The sequence below is a fragment of the Lathamus discolor genome, chromosome 6 (assembly GCF_037157495.1).
Source record: "Lathamus discolor isolate bLatDis1 chromosome 6, bLatDis1.hap1, whole genome shotgun sequence".
NCBI classification, from domain to species: domain Eukaryota; kingdom Metazoa; phylum Chordata; class Aves; order Psittaciformes; family Psittacidae; genus Lathamus; species Lathamus discolor.
In genome coordinates, this window is record NC_088889.1 from 60,939,403 (window position 1) to 60,959,962 (window position 20,560).

The 20,560-nt window shown below is 39.4% G+C and overlaps 1 protein-coding gene across 8 annotated transcripts in view; it reads right to left on the reverse strand.

Moving 5' to 3' along the window:
• The window catches only part of PPFIBP2 (PPFIA binding protein 2), a 106,963-nt gene extending 88,616 nt beyond the window's left edge, over window positions 1–18,347 (reverse strand). For 7 of the 8 annotated variants that reach the window (XM_065683115.1, XM_065683105.1, XM_065683108.1 and 4 more), the window contains exons 1-2: window positions 17,991–18,213; window positions 286–383 (exon numbers count right to left, since the gene is read on the reverse strand). In XM_065683115.1, the coding sequence (XP_065539187.1) occupies window positions 286–352 (67 nt within the window). In that variant the 5' untranslated portion in view covers window positions 353–383; window positions 17,991–18,213. Of the gene's footprint in view, window positions 1–285; window positions 384–17,990; window positions 18,214–18,273 lie in introns of those variants that run through there. The other variant, XM_065683113.1, reaches the window with a different exon arrangement.
• Between the last annotated feature and the right edge of the window lie 2,213 nt (window positions 18,348–20,560).

The window sequence follows — 20,560 nt, forward strand, 5'->3', positions numbered from 1 at the left end:
TAACTCATGCAACATGGAATGTGAATCAGAATGTATTTAAGTTAGAGCATTAGAGCAAAGTTACTTCAATAGTCACATGTCTGAGGTGGAACTGCATGTTTTCTTCCCTTATTTTACTTTACGTTTTCTTCATACAACTGTTCAACCAGAGAAATCTGCGTGTTCCAGAGAACTTGGCAAATTGAGAACGATAATTACAAAGTAAACAGGAAAATTGCAGGAGGGAAAAGCACAAACATAGCTAAATCTCTGAACAGTCTGGTGTAAAATAAAGCCTTATTATACCTGCAATGATGTCATCCATCTGCTCCAAAGCTGCTTCCAGCATATGACTAGCGTCAGAAGCCATCATCTGTGATTTCTTCAGTAGAAAGAGTAAAGGTCTGAAAAGACAGATGAAACCGTGTGTATTACACTAAACCAGACCTGTCTCTGTTACATTATAAAGTAAGCCACAAAAGCAAAAGTCCACATTAGCAAAAACACAGCCAAAAATACAGTGATACAGAAAGTAAAAAACCTGTTCCCATGAACTGGGACTTGTAAGGTTTTCATTCATTGTGATTTTTTTTTAAGTGATTTTACTAAAACAAGGAAATGCAGATGGATATAAACCGAAACAATCTCAAATACTGGAAGCTAGAGATTCCCCTACCCCTCATCCTTAACAATGATTTCCTAGATTCTAAGTTGTGTGCATTTCAACCTTTTGAACTGTGTGAGAAAAGGACTGACTAGGCTTCAATGCAGGAATGACCACACGGTGGAAAATGTGCTTAACCTATAAGCAGAACTCTGTAGCAGCTCTGCTTTTTGATAGCTGTCTGAAGAGTAAAGACAATTCAGAAATTATTTTTACTTCTCCTTTCTATAACCTCACTCAATCTTCGTATCACTTCTTTCACAACACTGAAAATACAGTTCTTTGTTCCAATAACGAAAATGCCCCAAGTATGAAGTTTCTGAAGTTACTGTTGCCCTTTTAAAGAAGGATTAAAGACACTCATGTTTCCATCTGACATTAAAGCATTACAAAGAAAATCTTCCAAAATTAGCTGCTACTTGTTAGTTGGTGTTGCTGGACTCTTAGTCAAGTAACAGTCACTGTTGTCAACAGATGACATTTCAAAGGGGAAAATAATTTATGCTATCTATTTCACTGCCAGTGAGAAAATCCTCCCTTAAATAAGGCCCTTTTGCACATCAATTCATCACTGAAGTATGAAACCAGTGCCCACGCAGAGATGAACAGGGATTGTACTTGTGCATGATTTCTGCAGTGCTCTAACACATGGAACACTGACAAAGCCTTTAAAGGGTCACAGAATTATGATTTCTCTTCCATGAAGGGTGCAATTCAGTCTTTTGACATTCAGTCTTCTGATACGGCAGATTTAAAAATTGTGATTCAAAAGGGTTAGATTTTGACAGCTTTCTAAGCACCACAAAGACCCCTATCTGACAATGGCTAGAGATAGCCTTCAAATAACACAGGTTGTAGGTAAGTGTATAGGCCATGGTCGTATGTTTATGTGGCCAATTATTCCAATGCCACTGAAATGGCCCTATTCTGTATTTATCATGTGATTGCCTATGCTACGAATTCAATTACTTTGAATTTAAACAAATATTACAATAATCTGTAATGGCAATTCACATAGATGAAAGTATTTTTGTGTTCATCCAATGACAATTCAGACACTGGCCACAAGGACCAACAACATGATTGGTAGCTAAACCACATATACATTCTCTCAGTTGGAGCCTGCCTAAACACTAGAACATAGAATCAGCAGTCAGAGGATAAAGTCAGCTTTAAAATAAAAGTTTACACATTGTTGTTTCAGGGGGACCATCAGAAAAAAAAATAAAATAAAATCCCTAAAAGTATACTCAAGGCTGACCCCAAATTAATGCACTGTAAGAAATGTTCAATCTTATTAATAAGCCCAGTGCAATTGAAAATTTCTACTAACAAGTCAAAATTATTTGCTTCTTTTACAAACTAAGAACTCTGAGATGCAGGCTCTTCTCCATTGTGTATATGTTACCAGCAATGAGTAAGCTCTGTGCAAGGCGTGCGTCCTATGTCCATTCTAGTCAATGTATATAACACCACTACCCAGAGGGACAGATGCAGGAATAATAGTCAGAAACTACTATGTTCTAATCTGAGGTCTGCCATTTATACTTGTGGTAATGGGTAAGCCATTATTTAACTTCAGATCAAATTGATCTGAAGAGCATTACAAGAATGTCTTATCAGAAAGCAGAAGAAAAATCTTCAGCATCACCGAAGGCAGAGTTTAATTTAAATAAATAGTTGGTTTTAGTCTCTCCATTTTTGTCAAAATAATAATTTAACATGGACAGCGCTAAATGTAACTGAATTTTACCAAAATGCATCTGATCCAAATATTTTACTTAATGGTATTACACAAATAATGCTCAGAATAATCTGGAAAGTCATTAAGTCAATTGATATAAAGATAAAAATTTCACAATGCTTACACATGTGAAGTTTACAGACACTCCCTCCAATTCCATTGCTTCAATTTGTTGGACTTGGTAGATTTCTACCTTCTGTTGTCACATTTACCTGCCAGTAGCTTAGTAGTTTCATTAAATATTTGAGAGATACCTGATTCTCAACTGAAACAAGCTTCCTTCTTTGCAATATTTTCCCTAGTTCAAAGCAATCACAACACTGGTCATAACCACCTCAGCGAAAAGAAACCCACCTACAGTAAGCAGCTGCCAGAGTTGCACATAGGCTGCTTTGCCCTTTGGCAGAGATGGCCATGAGCCACTCCCCCAGAAATCTATAGCCACCACTTGTATTGGTAAATCAGGACAGCAGACTGTCTCAAAATTAGAAGGGAGAAAAAAAGGGGGAAATACTGAAAATAGCATAGAGTTTCTATGGCTGGATTACACAGCAGGCTCCTACTTGTGCAGTAAGCTACCACTCTGTGTGCTTAAAGCAGCTAAAGCATCACACACTTGTCAACAAGAAATCCAGGACTACCATCTCTTCTAAACATCAAATACAGTATCTCACCATCAGTAGTGAAAAAAGTACTGAAAATGATGACAGATTACATTCCAAAATTGAAATTTTACTAATAAAAACCCCTCCAATCAAGAACTAGGCACAAAACAAAGTTTTGCCGAAAAATACCACCAGAACTGTGTCTTTTATCACCTGTCAGCCTCCACACACAGCCCATTTTCCCACCTGTATCACAGTGTATTTGTTGTTTAATTGCATTAAGCTAGAGTAAAACCTGCTGATCAAACAAAGATTTATTAATAAATGCTATGTTCTTTGCTCCAGAGCGATAATGTAATATTACTTGTTTGACATCTTTTTCTAGACAGACCTGTTGCTTATGCTTCAGGCAAATCTTACTTTCCCAGACACTCCCTTCTCAGAGTGTACTGTTCTGAGTAGTATTATGAAAATAGCTTGCAGCTCTCATATGCTTTCAGTTATTATTTCTGATGTAGTTCTATAAAAATATCTGCAATTGTGGATTCTTTTCTTATTATTATTAAATAACAAGACACAAGTATCAATCCCATGGCATGCCAAGTGCCTCAAACAGGATCTATCTGCTGGTATTTTAATTGCAATTACTTTAACAGTTTTCATTCCTGAATGACATTAACAGATGTAGAACACTATGACTTATCTACCTCTATTAAAAAAATACATATATTTTGAAAAATAAGTTTTTTCAGCTTTGGTAAACATTAAAAAAACATACCACTAACAAGATTTAATGCTCCAGTACAAGCTTTAATATCAGCACATTCTAACCTTCAGGATTTATTAGATTAATTTATGCATCAGCAAAATACAAGAACCAATCTACTTACCTTTTTAGGTCCCCAAGAAGAAAAGAATTTACTTTTTTGCCTGATCAGTAGAAATTGCTCACTATTAATAGCCAAAGTTTTACAGTTAGGCAGATATAAGTCAAAATTATAATCATCCTTTCTAAGCCACATACTCATACTAATTTAGAGCCCAGCCCACAGATAAAGATATTGCAACCCTCTTTGTTATAATTACCTAAGTAATAAGATCTTCCAGGAAGTGCAGACAGAGCAAACTGGTCCGAATGGTCTAAGTTTATTTTGCTTAGCTACCTTTACCTTATAAAACCCAATCCAAGATTTGCATTTTAAATCAAGTGAAAAATCTCTGACAGAAACTATTGTGCTTAGAGCCAATATCCCTTGCAAATTTCTAAACCTGCTTTCTGTATGTAAAGTTATAGCTTACTGTATCCAAAAAAGAATATAGTATTTAACAGACATGGTCATTATGAGCAAAATTTTCTTCAGAATTATGAAAAGCCTTAATCATATTCAAACCTTTCATGGCTGCCTTGAGCCAGCAGCTATCCAGAGATAAGAATGTTACCATTTAGGCAACTCATAACTCAGCTGTTTTTCCAAGGTTGCTCCTAATAATGAGGTTGCTGACTTTATCAGTTATGGAGAAGGGTGTGGTTTTTGACAAGAACTCCTGAAATTCAGATCTTCCTTAGTATCAGTGCTTTCGGTGGCCCACAGATTCCTCTAACATTTAGAAGACACAGCTAATAATTAAGTACCGACACCTTTTTTTTTTTCCCCTGGATGAGTAAATACATATTTGTAAAATGTTTAAAGATTCAAGAATCACATTGCTTTGTACTTAATGGTACAACGAAATATCGAACAGCTTGGCTAAGCTTCAGAAGCCCCTCACACATTTTTCAGCTGCAAGATAATTCCTGAGCTGGAATGAACAAATGTGCACAACCTCCAAGCCCACCACTTCCCACCTTGTTTCTCCTCCAGTCGCATGCTCTACAGTACCCAGTCACCCTACAGGAACACAGCTGCTGATTTCATCTCTCTAGCCCGGCTCTGTAGTTCCTATGACACCCCCAAATACAAAAGTTATAAATACATATTTGGATCCTGGCCTTTTAGAACCTGGCATCCTCTCCAATTAAAGTTAATCCTTAGTCCTAAATAACTATCCACAGCTGCTGGGAGCAGAAAAATTTCTGACGATTACTAGAATGACCGCCTAAGGAACACTACTTACACAGCATCCCCCAGGACTATTCAGCCATGAATCCTGTTCATCTGATTATAGCTTAAATTTAATTTATTTGTTAATTCAGACACTACCTGTTCTATTCCACTTCATATGCTTCATTGGAATAGGCAGAAGGATAAATAGAACCCTTCCTTCATTATTTATTACCCTTTCTTGTAATAAATGAAAACAAGACTATTGAGGATTTTTCAAAATAATAATCAGAATGGGGATAAAAAATACTTTTCAGCTAGACAGCATAAAGCACCCACACTAAGGGGAGGGGGAAGCTCTACAGAGAAGCTCTAGATTAGTTAAAGTTGGATGAAGATTTGATACTGAAGTACTTTAGGTAGACGGTAGAAGAATTGGTAAAGTCTCTGGTCAACATATTGCCGGGATTCCCTACATGAAGGGACATCCTTAGGTGAAGCACAGTACTAGTACAATACCTCCATGATGAAAATGAGCTAACTAAGCTCATTAACTAAATCAGCTAAACTAACTTATGAGGGAGCTGGGTATTACCCTGGCACTGGAAAACCACCACATTTGTGTGTTGCTGATAAAAGTTTGTGACAAGCAGTAAGAACTACGCTGCTTTTAAACATATTATACTAAAAAAAAAAAATATTTCAAATATGAAGGGAACTGAATGCAGTTGCTTACTGCATTATGAAGCAGCAAAGTCAAAGCCAAACATCTGTTTTCAAAAATAAACTCATTAAGTTTGCTAATACAAGTTTGAATTTCAATTCTGGGGGAAGGAAACAAGAAATCAACTTTAAAAATGCACAAATGATCTGACTGATACTTGATGATGCTTGAAGAACACAAATCACCTCATAGTAATTACTCCACAGGACTTGTAGATACTAAGTCCTAGCTGCAATTGGTACCATAACCAAATTTCCTGACTCATGTTTATACAAAATATCATCCTTAGATATAAAAGTTGATGTTGACAGCATGTCATGTGCAAAGTGAGGTTTCTTCAGCTCCTCTCTGTAGCAGTTCTATCAACTGTAGAAAGCCATTCATTCCTTCACTGTTGTTTTAAACATTGCTCATAAAAGCTTAAAAAAAACACTTCAGAATTTAAAAATTATGAAATTATTATCAGATTAAATTGCTAAATTTAAATTGTTATCAGATATTTCAAGTTTTCTCTCTGTCATACACAGTATAAAAGAAAATGTTGTAGCTTCTACATTTACAAATGTCAAAACCAAAACTGCATTCATTATGTATTATTTTATCAAGTGGGAAAAACTCCTCATTATTGAAATGCTGTCCTGGGTTCAACAACATCTTCTAAGTTACTTAGACTTCAGACCCAGTGCCTGGGAAACTGCACCCACCCACCCCTCCAAAAAACCCCAAACTAAAACCAATACAAAACCCCAATAAAATCACGCAAGAGTTGAAAAACTTAAGTGGACAAGTGATGTGATGAATGATCCTGTGAAAGTAAACTCATGCTCTAGTAAATTGAAGGGTGAAAGATGGTAATAAAAGTAAACACAGATTCATGCCTGAATGAACTCTCTGCCCTACAGTAAAACAGAGGACAAGACCTTGACAGAAATTGCGGTACATTAGGTATATATGATTACTAAAAGTATGCAAAGTTATCCTCTATAAAAATCCTAATTATTTAGACAAACCATACTGCTGGAAAAAGCATTATTTTAAACTTGAGAATTAGGAATAACAGTTCTTACTGTTCATAAATAGTTCTCAGGCTTTTTCAAATCTCTCTGAAACAAAAGCTTCAGCCTGGCCATGACAACCTACAGGATCAAGCCAGGCTGTTATGGAAAATTCTAGTGTCAAATTTTTGTTTGTCTTTCTGCATTTCATCAAGTTTTCTAAATGGAAATCATCCTGCTTGCCCATCAAGCTGTTACAGAATCAACTTAGCAGAACAAGCACTGCAAATAACTTACTTTATTAACTGAAGTAGTACAAATCCCACTAGAGACAGAGAAGTATACGAGCACTGTGAAACAGAGATTTTTGCATGAATTTATGAGAGTAATACAGAAGTTTCATTGAAGGTGGCCCATGCTAACACAGGACTAGAAGATATGATATCTCAAAGAAATATAAGGAGGCTAAATTTTCACATCTGCTCACGGTGTCCATTTTCTTCAATTCCTTGATGTACGCAAAGGAGTGCTGTAAAAATCAGCTGCTTTGCCAATGAACAGCAAATGCTCCTCAGCCAACAAGCTTAGTTTTTAGAACCCATACAGTCCTTGGTCGTAGTGCCTTACCTTCTATTTATTATTGCCTGTAGTGTAATCAAGACAGGTATCCATCAAATTCACATGACTCAGAGGCAGAAAACAGCTATGTATTTTTGGAACTCTTATGCCACCATAAGAACAGTCAAGCTTGTTCAGATTAAATGCGTGTCGGCCCAGTGCTCCATCTCTAAAGCTGTTCAGTGCAACACAGGTGCATAGTGATCAGTCTCCTGCTGCGTCTTTCTGCCAATAATGAGCAAGCATGATGCTTCATGAAACACAGTCTGGAGATGAACCATCATGATTCATAGATTTTGAAAGACCTACCCTCTGTAGATTAATCTAATTTCTTTTCAACTTCATTTTATAAGATTTGTCAGTGAATGTTCGGCTGTTTCAGAAAAAAAACAAGCAAAAACCCCAGTGGTTAATCACTGATCACTTTTTCATGCCACTATCTTACAGTCTCCTTCCAGTCCTATTCCCCTTTCTCCCCTACAATATCTCTGTTTAACTGAAGAGTTATCCTGCAAGTCTCTCCACAGGGTAAACCCAATACACACTTTTTAACACACTTGCTGCTTCTCTATATGCTTTCCCTTGTTTCATTGAATCATTGTCGAGATACAGTGACCAAAGCTACATGTAGTGCTCAAGCTGCAGAGTACTTCTGACCTTTAGAAAAATGCCACAAAAGAAATACATGACAACGTTAGGTGAATATGTGAATGTTTTCACACAGAGTCAAGCAATGGATCTTTACAGAAGTTAAATTCAGAGGATTAGAAGGAGAGCATTAAGCATTACTTAAAGTGGACAGACACAAAAAGCAAAAAAAGCAGGCGAGGACTGGTAAAGGAACTGGCACCAGTGGACACTGAGATACCACAGATGTGTTTCCCTGCAACAGAACCTCAGAACAGGGTTAACAAGCCAGAAAACTAACCTCCTGTAATCAAGAGACACAATTTTAATCCACAAAATTTCTACAGTAAAAAGCTGAGATCTGGATTAAACTATGCAGAGAAACAATCTGACACAGACACAACTAAGAAAGATACTTCTCATTACAAAAGCGCCTACACCTGGGTTACTCAGGTTGTAAAGCTCCATCCTGAATTTGCCCCAATTTTATTAATGTGATATGAAGACTTTTGCAAAGTCTAACCTCAGCTCTAGACATAAGACTTAAAAGGAATACTAAAAAGACAGCTTTTTTGACTTTGTAAAATTTAATTCTATATTCACTTTTTTCCTTTTTTTGAAACACTTTGTTCAGCAATTTATAAATAACTGGTAACACCACAAGGGTGGTTTAATATGACCCACCCTGCAACTGTGAACACAAACATGCTGAATTCTCACTAACAGGAACTGACGGTCTCAAGTACTTCTATATAAATTTGAGCTTCACTAGCTAGCTATTTTGAGGAATGTGCCTGTGGGAAACAACAAAAGGAAAAATATATTTCTGTTAGAAACAGCTAATTTAACAGAAGTGAATCTGCTTGCATTAAAAGCATTAAACTAGGAACAACAAATGGATCACTACGAAAAGCACCATATCCCAACATTACTCATCACATCAATGAAAATATAAATTTTAACAGCTGTGTCTATTTAACTTTTATGCTTATAAACAAATCACTCTTCTATAGATTGCTCCTTATATATTACTGAAACTATCTTCAGAAAAAGACGTCTTCAACTTTTTTTCTTTCTCTGCCTAAATAATAGGTATAGCCAAGAGACAAAAATTTCCCATGGCAAGTTAAATCCTGATCTAAAATGACATATTTTGTTGATGTTGCTCCGCCATTATCCAGAATATGGGACATCTTGCTTCTTTCAGAAGTGGCCAGCAAGAAAGTAGCTCTATCAAACATCGTGCCATAGCTATTTCCAAATCTGGAAATAATAAAAGTCTCCTATCATACTTACTTTACATACTTGAACCATTAACATGATTTTACAGTGATGAGAAAAAGCATCTGCAGAGAGGCAATGTTGCAAGACAGACACAACAGTAACTTGGCATCCAAAAGCAACATTTAATAGTAAGATTTATATAGGTGAGAGAAACTTGTCGTATCTCCCAGCTGAATCCTAGAAGAAAAATGAATACCAAGATGACTGGAGACAGATCAAGCACCCACTGAAACCAAAAGCTGACTTTAAAGGCAATACAAAGTAGCCCATACTGAATGTGTGACTAGATATATACATGTCCTCAGTGACCTGTTCAACGGAGGAGAGCTGTATTTGCTCACAGAAAAACATGTTTACCTAGCAAAGGATCTTAACAGAATCTCCACGCTGAAAATCCACTCACATTCTCAGGTTTTCTATCTCACATTCATCTGCACACTCATATCACCACAACTGAAACAAGTAAGTTTCAGGTCACTGTATATATCGAGTTTTCCTTATTTGTTGCAAACTTTTTATAGGCTTAGAAAAAGAGTTCTTAAATGCTCAGCATGCTGCTTCTGTAAAGTAGATACACCCAATGTCACAGGATGTGAGATCGATCCTGGAAGTCAACTGTTAAATATAGCACTATGGTGGGCATTCTCAAGTTCTTAGCAACTGCAAAACCCATCATGCCATGTTAGCCAATCATTTAAAGGCATTTATTCTCTGTTCTAGACAAACATAAAATGAACAAGTTTCTGTGTCAAATCATGTTATCAAGGGTAAGTCAAATCTATTTAAATGTCTTATAAAATATACATGATATGACTAAGAAAGAGATAAGAAAATGCAAAGCAACAATTACAAGCATTAGAATGCCCATTTGAACTTGCAAAACTTAAAAAGTATACATCATTTCCAGAAACAGACTTAATTGCTCAGTAACGAGGCATGTATGAGCCTCCAAAGCTAGTTCCACTTTAGTCATTTTGGATTACAGGCTTGGTAGGACACTGAATTCAGACAGCTTTTGGAAGTTTTACAAGTTAAAAACTGTCTTTCTCAACACAAACTAAATGCAAAAACTGCACCTACAGTATTCTAGGTTTTACATACATATTTACATCTGAAGTGGAGCATGTATAAAGGATTGCTTTCGTTCTCTTTTAATAGTAAATGCCCAATACTTTTAGGGCATGAAAAAAAATAAAAGACATTGTCACAAACATTAACAACTAACTACTTGAATGTAAACAATGACCCAAAAGTATGTCCAGAAATAAAACTGCGGCCTAAAACTTGTGCTACTATGTGTTACTTCCAGTTCAAAGAAAAACTCCTTCAAATGCCGGAGTATAACAGTACCTGAAGCACTACATTGTTATAAAGTTAGTCAAATTTTACTGGCTCCAAAATAAATGGATTAGCCACCTTTCTACTGACATCGGAGGCAAATGAAACAGAATTCTTTTACTACTTTAAAGGGCCCGAGTGTCATTACAGCAAGGGCAGAAGTCCTAAAGCACACAGTAACAGTCCCATACAGAAACGACACCTGAGGAAATAGTGAGGGTCAGGCTTTTGCACATCCTGAATTCAGAGGACTTCATGTTAAGACTCAGAGCAGCTTTTTGGAACTGTCTACTCTTATTTGGTTGAATCATGAATAAACCTATGGAGTTTCCTGAAGTAGTAACTTAATCATGTATTTTACTGTTTGATAATAATTCCTTTATCAGATGCATTTATTTAAAAAAAAAACATAAAATTGAATTATTTCAGGCTAATGACTTGCAAACTCCTTTAATCCCTAACAGCAACCAGCTGATTTGTCTGTACAAAAAACAGCTCAGAAGTTTCCCGCATATGGGGCCATGTGACAGTGCATAAAGATCGAAATTAAGAAAATGATAAAAAAAAGACATAACTATTCAAACAGTGGTCCATTGGATGAAATTGTTTCATCTAATTCAGGAGAGAAAAGGAAATCAGAGTTCACTGCCAGTTTCTTCACTTCATTTTCCAGAAAACTGATCAAAGTCTGATCCCATGTCAGTGATAGTGACATTATTACACTTTAATACTAAGTTTGTAAGTAAAATTTGATATGTAAGAGAGATTTGGTCCCCTGTGTTGCAGCAGCTCCCAAAAACTCCAAGTGGAAATATTCAAGACAGTTTCATTAATTCTGACAAAAAAAAACCCAAACCAAAAAAAAAAACCCAAACGCACTTCCAGTCTTTTCCTACTTGAAAATAAAAACATGGTCCTGTTAACAAACACTGAAATAATGCTCTATCATGAGGAAATTACTTCTTCTCTATTAGTCGTTATTGATAACGGGTAGTTTTGCTCCATGACATAAACAGTACTATTTACTTTGTTAGTTAAGAAGAGCAAAATAAAATATATTCACTGTAAAATGGTATTTACAGACATACTGCCTGGCAAACTACACAAGCTGCCTAGCATGGCAGTTTTATCAGTCTCAACTAATTTGGAACCTCTGCTTCTTAGTGCCCAAATCTCAAGTTTCCAAAGGAAGCGAGCAGCTGTTGGTCCCATTCTTCACAATTAGTCTCTGGATAGTCAGAAGCTCTGATTAATAAAAACCTGTAAATGACTGCTGAATCCAAACTCATTCTAGAGCATGAGCTCCCTGTGTATCAAATCATTTACCCTGAACACAAACTCATCTCCCCATGTTGAAAAAAAAAAAAAAAAAAAAAAACAAAACCTAAATGCAGTCTTCTAGAATCCACCCTTTTGCAAGTAGTTTATGTGACATGAGAACCAGCTGGGATACACAATCTACACACAAAACTGAAATGCTAATAAAATTCCTAATTAAAATTGAGAATAAAATCATAGCAAAACAGATTTAGACCACAATTCTTGCAACAGTTTTCTAGTCCTCAGCCCTGTCTACAACTATTATGCAATGCTGCATGCACTGGGCAAAGTATGAGTAACTATTGTGGACTATTAACTATTTTTCACAACACTACAGTGTGTTCTACAAAGCAGGCCAGAACAGATCTTGCACAAAAGCCTGTTGTAACAGCTCTCCTTTTTTCTAGTAAAAAAAGATTCTAATACGATTTTCTTTTTGTACATATGAAGTTTGCCAGATCAGGCCATAAATTGCTTTTTTCAGTTACAGGTAACATTACTACTTTGGATACATTCAGCTTCTTATATTGAGAAACATTTTAATTCAAGAAATATTTATTTAACAAATCATTTATAATGTTTATGAATGAGATTTTCAGGTTTGATATAGTCTATACTAATACTAAAATATTTTGTATATACACTTTTCGTTACAGAAGACTACTTTCAAAACAAGAAATACTCACTTGACTCGTTTTGATGTTTTTTCAGATGCAATGAACACATTTTTTAAGAAAATCATGTATCCTGCTTTTGTTGACAGCTTACAACCATCTGTGTTTCTAGTTCATATAAGTGGCTTCTGAATTTTAAGATTTGTTCTTCTTCCCTTCTTGAAGCAATAATTACAAGTATTACAAAAGAGCTTAAAACAAATGCTTTACTTCTATATGTATATAAGCTTAAATAGCATTTGCATAAACATACTTTAAGTTCATCTAGAGGAGGGTTTTTTTGTTTGTTTGGGGGTGGTGGTGGTTTTGTTTTATTTGTTTTTTTTTTTTTTTTAGTAGTGAGTCCATTTAATGCACAGTTAAGGGTAGCTGGGGTCCATGCCTTATATCTGGGTTGAAGCTACTACCACATTTCCTACAGTCTGACAGTTTCTGCAGCTTTTAATGCATGGCCTGAACAAATATCAACTTCCAGTGACTTGTTTTGCCATTTTTTCTCCTGGTCTGCTGGATGACCATAAATCTGCCAGTGAAACTGTTTAGGGAATGATGGTAAAGCCACTGGAAGAAAACTCGTTCTTACATGATTTCTCACTTGTATTGCAAAGTATATAGAGAGGTTACAAAGCACAACTTTGCATCTTACGGTAGGCATAAGAACTTGAAAAAAAGAGGTTTTCTGCATTAAAGAAACAAAGGGAGTTAACACTATAATTCAGGTAAGAGCTGATGTTAACTGCATTGTGAAGACTTGCACTTAAAACTAATGAGAATAGTTTTATGAAGCATATGGGAGTGTTATTACAGAATGAATTAACTGTAGAATAGCTGAGTTTAGAAGGCATCTCTTTGGATCATCTACTTCAATTCCTAAGAGCTTGTTCTTTATTAGTATATAGGTTAACATTGTCTGGAAGTCACCAATGCACTGAATGTTTAGGTCAAAGGTGATTTAACAGATAAATCATTATGAACTACAGAATTATAGAACATTTTAAGTAAAAGATGAAAAGGTCTTACGCAAAAAGATCTTAATACATCCCCTGCCTAACACTCCACCCTGCAAATACAATCCAGGTGACATCCAAAAACTTTGCTTCCCAGGATGGTTCATGCTGGTTTTGTTTAAAGTATTTGATTTACCTCCCCAAGGTCTCTGCTAGAGAATTTTCTTTTCTCTGGAGTGAAACATCAAAATACTTCTGTTTAGGAGGCAACTGAATTATATGCATTAGCTTATCACCATCACAGAAACACACGCATAAACCTTTCTGAAATGTCATTATAATATGAAGTTCTGATATTGTGTTATTAAAGCAGATGCTACCATCTGCATTGTACTGTAGTGGAATAAAAATATGATTCACTCTATTCAAGAGATGCTTGGCAAATATTTTCCCCATCAAACTAAGATTTCTGAAGGGGGGGGAAGACCTATGTTGAAAATGGTGCAAATTTGAAAGAAAATGACTTCTCTGTATGAGCAGTATAGACAGAAACAAGGCACCCTCCAGATAAGTCATCTCTGACCAACGAGACTTGTTTTCAGAAGAGAATAAAGTAAAACAGCAGTTCCCATACTGCCAGTGCTTGAAACCCAATTAGAAGTCAGCATCTTATGTTTATCTTCAGTAATTAACTGGCATACTATCTGTTGATCCTTAAAGAGTATGAAGACATAGCCAACAAATGAAACTTTCTCTATGAATATTCATACACATTACAGAGTTACTCTCATGAAAACAAGACTCAGTCAGCATTTGATAAGCAGTCCTTGTAACAGAGCCAGGCTTTGGACCTGTCTTTTTCTTCCACCCAGCACGTCTTGACTTTGAGCATTCAGACTTATTTCAACCCCCCAGCTTAATTCAAGATTTGCTGAAGAAGAACCAGGCCTGCTGGTCTGTTTTCTCCAAATTCACACCTGTTTCAGGAAACTGTCATCAGCTTAGCACTTTTGGGTGATACACAAAAGACTCACACAATCAGCAGTTCATGCTCTGTCATTGCAACTTCTTTGGAAGTCAGATCCATCCACTACCATTCCAGGTATGTTGTCTGCCACATACTATCTGGTCACCATCAGGTTTCTCATCTTTTCCCCTCTCTAAATCACAAATCACTGTATTTGTCCCTGTATCCAATTCTCAACTTTTATCTTCAGTTACTTCAGGTTTTACCTGGAAAATTTAGCTAAACAAATGAACACACATAGGTCCCCGTCAGTTTGTGGATCATCTGGCAGAGAAATAATGTTCTGTCTTATGCATGTGAAAATAGCAAGTTTTCCTCTTTGATCACTACAAAAATATGCAGCTCTTTCCCCTCAGCAGCTTTGGGTTGCAGGTCTTCCAGAAATACTAGTAAGCTACATAATAATTATAACAATCTTGCTTTACAGGTTATCAAATTAAGAGTTTAAAATCTAGATCATGCTTACAGTCCTTTAAACCACTACACTGTAACTTGGCAGATGCACAATATAAACATAAAATCCACAGAGTGACCTAGACTGGCAACAGTGCCATTAGGATTTACTTTATATGTTTCTTTCAGAAAGAAATTATCTTTGTAATTTAACTTCTTTGTTCTCTGCACCAACAAATTGCCAAATTCAATTCCAACTAAGATGATAAACACCTCCAGAGATTTGAACTATGCAACCTCACTAACAGAAAAGTGGCTTCTGAAGGTTCTCACCTACTGCCCTAAACAATGACATCTTCTGTTGCACTACTATTTCCACACTACTAGGTATTTCTGGAAAATGCAGGAAAGCCTTGCCTGGTATAGTACATTGCATGATAACACATTTGCATCTACAGTGGGTGATCATTACCACAGATTTCTTCTGCCTCATTTCTCCGCTTTGACAAACACTAAATCCTCTGAATCATATTATGGGCATCTAAAGCAAGAAGATTATTTCATCCTATTCCTGTAAATACCTTTTTCTGAGGGAGGAGGGAAGGCGAGTATTTTGCTAACTAGCAAAGCCCCACCAAGGCTCTGCATTACCTGTATGAGCATAGCCCTTTGCTAATCTTACCTGGTCAAGGCCCTCATTTGTTTGAGCTGAAAGGCTCAGACCAATCCCTAGCTGTGGGGAAAGTGAACAGAGTTTCTGGTCTGTCTCTGAGTAGTCTAATATAAGTTAAAGTAGTGTCTAGGTACAAGTGCTTTATAGGTTTCTGTGGGTGTTTGTTTTGGAGAGAGAGAGACTGGAAAGAAGCAAACAGGAAACAAAAGGGGGGGGGGGAAGGTGGGTCACTAGCTCTTTTTCATTTTCCCCATGTTTTGCACGCATAGCACATTCTCCTGCTATTCCCCCTTGTTTGCTGACCATATGAAAATATTCAGGGAAGGTTATTCTTAAGGTCTTCACTTACTCTTTTCAATCTGTTCTCTTCCCATCCTCCATTCAAACACACTCTACCACTATAAGTCACACTGTGCTGCCTTAGAGCCTGCACAGACAGTCTAAAGTAGCAGAGAGACTTGGTGTAACAGAAGATGACAGAGGAAATTGATTCAAGAACCCAGAATGCACTTCTTTATTCTATGCCTATGTACTGTCTCTTTCTTTACACTCCCCACCAAGCCCCTGATCATTTTTTCACACTTCTGGTACCATGTTAATAAAGATGAAGAGAAATCAGATACAGTAAAAGTGCAGGGAGGATAATACTTATTATCCCATCTCTAGTTACTGCTTCCCTACTTCCTTCCTGTCCTCCCTGCTTGTGGCACAGTCCTCATATGATGGCACTGCAGGGTGAAATCAAGATAGTAGCAGTGGTGCCCTCTGCCACCATTCCTCTAATTCCTCAGCTTCCTGGACAGGAGATCAAGGCAGCAAAGGAACAGAGAATCAGGGAACAATGTTCCCAGCCCAATTCCTACCATGCTTCAGCCACACAGATTAATCAGTTTCTGTCCCCTCCCTTTAATTTGGCACCTTCCATAGGGCAGTCCCAGATGTATGATACATAAACTACTATATGTTTTTCCAAGACACATAATTATTACCTGGCTTAGATAAATAAAGCATATAAGTTCTCAAAAGTGATGCTAACATTAGTTCAAAACAGGTACATCATGCAGATCCACAACAGATACAAACATCGACAGTCAGTGTCTTGAGATATATTCCTCAGTTTCAGTTCTCTTATTGGGGACTTGAAATTATTTTATATATTACAAATAATTTAATTTTTTTTTTTTTTTTTACATTCCCTCCCCCTCCCCCCCCCTGTTCTGGCACCTAACGTTGTTTTCCCTCTTCTCTAACATACACTGGGTTTCCTTTAGGTTTAAGAGGCCCTTATAATCACTTCCAACTGAAACTACCAGCAAATGGAGGGTAAATCCATATCATTTAAAAACAACCCATATTTGCTTAGGTTTGTTCCAGTTTGTCCTTTCATTCTCCTGGTATACTGAGTTCTACTCCGAGTATTTCTCCATTAGAAAAATACAAGGAAGCATAATGATTTATTGGCTTTAGCTAAGTTCACACAGCAGAGCCAAGTCAAGTCAGGAATGCAAGCAAAGTAAATCAACAAACCTAGAAAGCCTGCTTTGCTCTCCCATCTACCCCTGAAACACAAGTTTCAGAATGAAGCCCTTCATGCACCTGCTCCTGTGGGGAATATTTCCTGTTTAAAAACACCAAACAACTAACCAACCAACCAACCAACCAACCAACCCAACCGACAAACCCAAACAGAGGAACGTGCCCCTCACCGTTCCCCCTAACACCAAAACTCTGCAATCAGAATCTGAAATTGCAGATGACCTTTATGACTATGGAAATACAACACGTTGTACATGCAAATCTCCAAAAGCACATGTTGCACTTCACCTACAGACACAAACCCACGGTTAGTGACCTATCAAATTAATACTTAACGTCTCGTTCTGCCCCATGCAAAACAGAACAGATGATCACACACGAAGGGGTGTGATTCCTTATCCGGCTTGTAAATGTTAAGGGGGAGGCATTTTTTATCATAGCAGCGTGATAACGCGAGTGGAGAATGATGAAACTGGACATCACTTGACATCTCCTCATCTCTGTACTGGTAAAATAGCCCATAAAAGCCACATGCATCTTCCAGCTGTTCATTTCTGAGCATCCTTTTAAGTACGCTATTGCCTCCACAGACCTCTTCCCCGGGTTAATTCTCAGTTACAGACTGAGGGGGGCACATCTCGGTTTTACTTCGGAGAACTCGGCTGCGGCTGGATGTCACTGCCGGCGGCAGAGCTCCCGAATCGCCTGTGCCATGCCTACTCGCCGGTTTGTTTACTGAACTCCTGGGTGAACTCAAGTTTCAAAGCGTCGCTCGCTGCGAGAATAAATATTTAACTTACGGGAGCCGCGTCTATTTAAAAGTCTTCTCGACAACGTCCTCAACTCCCACGAGAAGGGCAAGGTGTGTTAAGAAGGAGCAACGGCGGGCATTGCAGTCCTGAAGATCCCCTCCTCGGGCGCAGCCCCGCGGACCGGCCTCCCGCTCGACGCTGGGCACGACGGGGCCCCGCGCTCCGCCACCTCAGCCCGGCGGGGCCTGCCCTCGCCGCTGAGGCACGACCCTTCCGCCGCGCAGCCCGCCCCCGGCTCGCACCGCCCGCCCGCCCGCCCGCGGGGACCGACCTGCGCCGCGGCGGCGGCGGCGGCTCCTCCCGGTGCCGGCTCCGGGCCGCCCTCGTGCCAGGTGCGCCACACGGCGGCGGGCGCCCGGCGCCAGCCCCCGGCTCCCCTCACGCGCGAGGCAGCCGGGGGAAACCGGACCAGGCCGGCGGCGCCGCCACCCTCACGTGACAGCGAGCCGCGAGGCGGGCTCGCGGGCAGGTGCTGAGGGGCCGCTGCCGGCGGCGGGATGCGCTGCGGCCGGGATGCGGCCCGGGACACCGGCGGTAGGCCCGGCCCGCGGAACGCCGCACCCGGGGGCCCGGGCAGGCGGGTGGGTACCCGCCGCTTGCCCTCGGCCCGCCGGGGCTCCCGCAGCAGCGCACCTGTAGCGGCATCAAAGCGCCCGACACCCCCTGCCAGCCCCTCGCGTCGGTGCAAAACCAGCTACGGAGCACAGGCTGGGCCCTGGCTGAACAGGCAGCGGAGGCGAACGCTGGTTTGAGGGTTCCAGCCGGTTCCTGCCACGCAGTGTCTCAGTCTGGCTAGACCAGATGCGTGCAGCCTTGTGGATCTTGGACCCACAGAAACCTTTCCCGTCATCACCTCATTGCAGAGGCGGAAGCTGGGCATGATTGGCCCCTCAGTGAGTTTCAATGTGAAAGGAAGGGTCTAGAATGAAGTTGGAGGTCTGTAGCCAATGATGTGCCCCAGGAATTAATACTGGATCCAGTCTTATTCAGCTTGTTTATCAATGACCTGGATGAAGGGATGAAGTGTACCCTCAGCCAGTTTGCTGATGATACGGATCTGGGGAGAGCGGCTGATGACACCTGAAGGCTGTACTGCCATTCAGCAGGACCTTGATAGGCTGGAGAATTGGGTGGAGAGAAACCTTATGAGGTTCAGCAAGGGCAAGTGTAGGCTGCTGCACCTGGTAAAGAAGAACCCCAAGTACCAGCACAGGCTGGGGGCTGACCTACTGCAGAGCAGTTCAGCTGAGAAGGACCTGGGAGTACTGGTAGATGATAAGTTGCCTATAATCATGCAGTGTGCCTTTGGTCCAGGAGGGACAATAGTGTCCCGGGGTGCATCAGGAGAAGTGTGGCCAGCAGGTTGAGAGAGGCGATTCTCCCCCCATACTTGGCCCCAGTGAGGCCACATCTTAAGTACCTTGCCCAGGTCTGTGCTCCTGAAGGACAAGGAGCTACTGGAGAGGGTCCAGTGGAGGACCACAAAGATGATCATGGGTTTGGAGCATCTCTCTTACGAAGAGAGACTGCAGGAGCTGGGCCTGTTTAGTCTAGAGAAGGGCAGACTGAGAGGGGATCTCATTAATGCACATAAATATCTGAAAGGTTGGTGCCAGGAGGATGGTGTCACTCTTTTCACTGGTGCCCAGCAACGGGACGAGGGGTAACGGCCACCTGTCAGTGGTGAAACGCAGGAAGTTTCATCTCAATATGAAGAAGATCTTCTTTAAGTTGAGAGTGGCAGAGCACTGGAACAGGCTGCCCAGGGGGGTTTGTGCAGCCTCCCTCTCTGGAGGCATTCAAGACTCACCTGGACACGTTCCTGTGTAACTTGCCCTAGGTGGCCCTGCCTTAGCAGGGGGCTTGGACCAGATATCTGCAGAGATACCTTCCAACCCTAATGATTCTGTGATTCAGTTTGGACAACTTGCCATCTTCTCCCCTCCCTTTTTCTGAGTTTTATTCTTTGTATCACTGTTACTGGAAGTAGAACAATTGATTAAAACTATATTAAGTAGTGCTACCAGGCATATTTTTGGTGCATATTTCTACATACCATGGATTTTATAGCTTAACAAAAACTGTTATTAGCTGAGAAAAGCAATACTCTCTCCGAAGATTTATACTTAAAGCACTTCTTATATCTTTAATTCTATTAGTAAAATAATAGCATAGGCCATTTATATGGATATAAGTGGTTTATGTCATATTTCTGGTGATTCCTGACTTTAAAAACGTTCTCCACTGCTGTGTTTATGATTGCAAAAATCTCATAGAGATACAGGAAATCTCCAGGGAGGCAAACACATTTAAAAAAAGAGGCTCAAAAGGTGTGGATTTTCCTTCTGTCTGTAGAGATTCCAGGATTACTCCCAGAAGTATGAAAAGTGCTGCAGGTTCTGGTTGTTGGGAGTTTACTGTCTTTTTTGGATGCCTTGCTGATAAGGGTTTCTGTTATCTTGTTTTTACTGAAACAGGTCACCCCACATGTGTAATACTGACACAGCTCTTTCACAGCATGCATGTGCTGCAGAAGTACTTCTGATTATGTCACTTTT